At 34.4% G+C, this 2,948-nt stretch overlaps 1 protein-coding gene across 1 annotated transcript in view; it reads left to right on the forward strand.

Annotated features, from left to right (window-relative positions):
- LOC103610181 (coiled-coil domain-containing protein 169-like) overlaps nt 1-2,948 on the forward strand; it is a 31,601-nt gene that overhangs the window by 11,504 nt on the left and 17,149 nt on the right. Inside the window, exon 4 of the mRNA XM_008594401.1 lies at nt 776-852. Coding sequence (XP_008592623.1) covers nt 776-852 — 77 coding nt within the window. The remainder of the gene's footprint in view (nt 1-775; nt 853-2,948) is intronic.

Consider the following 2,948-nt stretch of genomic DNA (forward strand, 5'->3'; position numbering starts at 1 on the left):
GATTTGTCTCTTAATAGCCAAATACAATGTCTCCTCTTCAAGCCTCATGGCATTACACATCTGGAAGGAATTTAACACTGCTGACTATGCTCACTTCTTTGAATATCCCTCCTCCCACTTGACTTCCATGACTGTATTTTTATCTATTGTTTCAATTACTGTCTACCTTTGATGATTCTCCTATCCCTTAAAAGTTCCTTTCTCAAGTTTATATTATTGACTTTCTTACTTCTCTGCGTGCCCTTAATGAATGATCTCATTGACCTGTGGCTTCAATTGCTATCTCTAAGGTCATCAGCCTCCATTGTTCCTGACTCAGAGATTATATTTACACTATCCACAAGAAGTCTCCATTTTTATATCCTGGAGGAATTTCAAAATAGACAAAAGTGAAAATATTGTCTATTTCTGCTTCAACATACCTACAGCTTCTATTGTCTCATCTACCCTAATGACAGGGTGCATGTATATGTATATTTAGTGTCTACTACAGAAACTTTTAATGATCTATACCACATAGATGATATGATTTTCAGTTTCCTCCATATTTATTTTAAAAATCACATGGACTGTGGGGAGATAGGGGAATTTCCAGAACCTTTAGAAGCTTGATAATACTGTAGAAGGCCAGAAGTTCCCATTTTTTCTTCAGCTTCTCTTATATATGCTACTAAGGACTTGGTTATGAAAGAGTTAGTTGAGAATTGACTATTCCTTTTATCTCTGAAATCAATCATGAAATAAAAGTATAAACAATCAAATTTTTGTATTTCAGGTCTCTGGCTTACAAGAAGTTTCTAAAAGGCAACAGATGGATCAACTGCCTAGAATGAATGAGAATCTAGTGAAAACGTACGTAAGTCTAGCTATATCTTTTCTTTCTAATTAATTATATTTGCATGTGAATGGTATTGACAAAACAGGTGTCTGTTATATTTTGTAAGTTGAACTTCTAGATTTTATAGCAACAGTATAAAATAGCAGATGTTAAGAGAAGTTAAAGAAGTTTATAATCTCTGTTCACTATTTATATACATTATTTTAGATCTCAAAAACATTTTTGTTCCTTACTGTGAATTAAATGTCCCCCAAAACACATTGAAACTTAATCTCCATTGTAACAGTATTAAGAGGGTGGGAAACCCTATTATGGTAATTGAAAGGCAGGTGTTCTTTAAGGTGATTAGATTGTGAGGACCTGCCTTAATGAATGGATTGATCCATTCATGTAATAATGAGTTGATGGCGTAATGTGTGGTCATGGGCGTGGTGCCAATGGCTTCATAAGGAGAGCGAGTGGGTGGGTTAGCTCTCTTGCTCAGCCCATTTTTGCCATATGATACCCTGCATTGCTGTAGGAGGCCCTCACTAGATGTGTTTCCTCAACTTGAAATTTCCCAGCCTCTGAAACTATATAAATTTCATTTATTTATAAATTATCCAGTTTCAGGTATTCTGTTATAAGCAACAGAAAAGGACTAATACAGTCCTCAAACATGAATAATATCTTATTTTTTAAACTAAAACATACTGTACCCAAGGAGAGCTTAAACTACACCATTAACAATTATATAAATACAATTAAAGTGTCAGCCTTAACCTTTTTAGTGAGGAAAAATCTTCATCGCAGTGGACACTGAAATAAACGTAGATACCAAAGAAGTTTAAANCTCTCTTGTTCAGCCCATTTTTGCCATATGATACCCTGCATTGCTGTAGGAGGCCCTCACTAGATGTGTTTCCTCAACTTGAAATTTCCCAGCCTCTGAAACTGTATAAATTTCATTTATTTATAAATTACCCAGTTTCAGGTATTCTGTTATAAGCAACAGAAAAGGACTAATACAGTCCTCAAACATGAATAATATCTTATTTTTTAAACTAAAACATACTGTACCCAAGGAGAGCTTAAACTACACCATTAACAATTATATAAATACAATTAAAGTGTCAGCCTTAACCTTTTTAGTGAGGAAAAATCTTCATCGCAGTGGACACTGAAATAAACGTAGATACCAAAGAAGTTTAAATTTCACTTCCTATGTAAACAAAACCAGTTTAGGATACATAAAGAACAGGAATGTTTTGTGGATCTTAAAGGTGATATCTTTACACGATTTTTCCTGGTCCTGTACTAAGTACAGAAGAATTACTCAGGCAGCCCTTGTCTTATGTAACCTTAGCGCAGTAGGGAAATATACTCATATATAACTTAACACTACAGAAAATTAAACCAAGATATAAATTAGCTATAAGTCAGAATCTTTTTCAAATACAGATTTAGGTAAGAGACACTCAAGTGTATGCAATAGAGAGAATTTCTTTGGTGAAGATTAATGAGGTAGCAACATATTGTTCAATATTTGGCTAGATGGATCAAGTGGACTATTCTTGCTCAAATAGTCATAAATGTTTTAAATTATAATTCATTATATTTATGCATTTTCATATTGGAAATATAATATAGTTTAAATATTAAAGTAAATTTTGATGAAGAACTTTCCTGTAAAAAACTATTATACCACTGTGCTGGGGTCCCCAAGATCACTCCCATGTACAGTGACTCACTAGAAAAACTCACAGGGATCAGCATGTTTTGTACTCATGGCTAAGATTTATTACAGTGAAAGGATACAAAGCAAAATCAACAAAGGGAAAAGGCACATAGGACGAAGTCTGGGAAAACTAGGTGCAGGCTTCTAAAAGTTCTCTCTGAGTAGAGTCACACAGGACACACTTAATTCTTCCAGCAACAAGCTGTGACAAGTATGACTGCACAAGAAGTTTTTCTACCAGGGAAGCTCATTAAATACTTAGCATCCAAGGTTTTTATTTGGAGCAGATCACATCTGCATCCTCTGCCTAACGTGTACCAAAATTCCAGATTCCCAGAAGGAAACCAGGTGTTCAATATAAACCATATTGTTTGTACAAACATTGTAGGTGCA

This window comes from Galeopterus variegatus, unplaced genomic scaffold (genome assembly GCF_000696425.1).
Source record: "Galeopterus variegatus unplaced genomic scaffold, G_variegatus-3.0.2 Scaffold10715, whole genome shotgun sequence".
Lineage (NCBI taxonomy): Eukaryota > Metazoa > Chordata > Mammalia > Dermoptera > Cynocephalidae > Galeopterus > Galeopterus variegatus.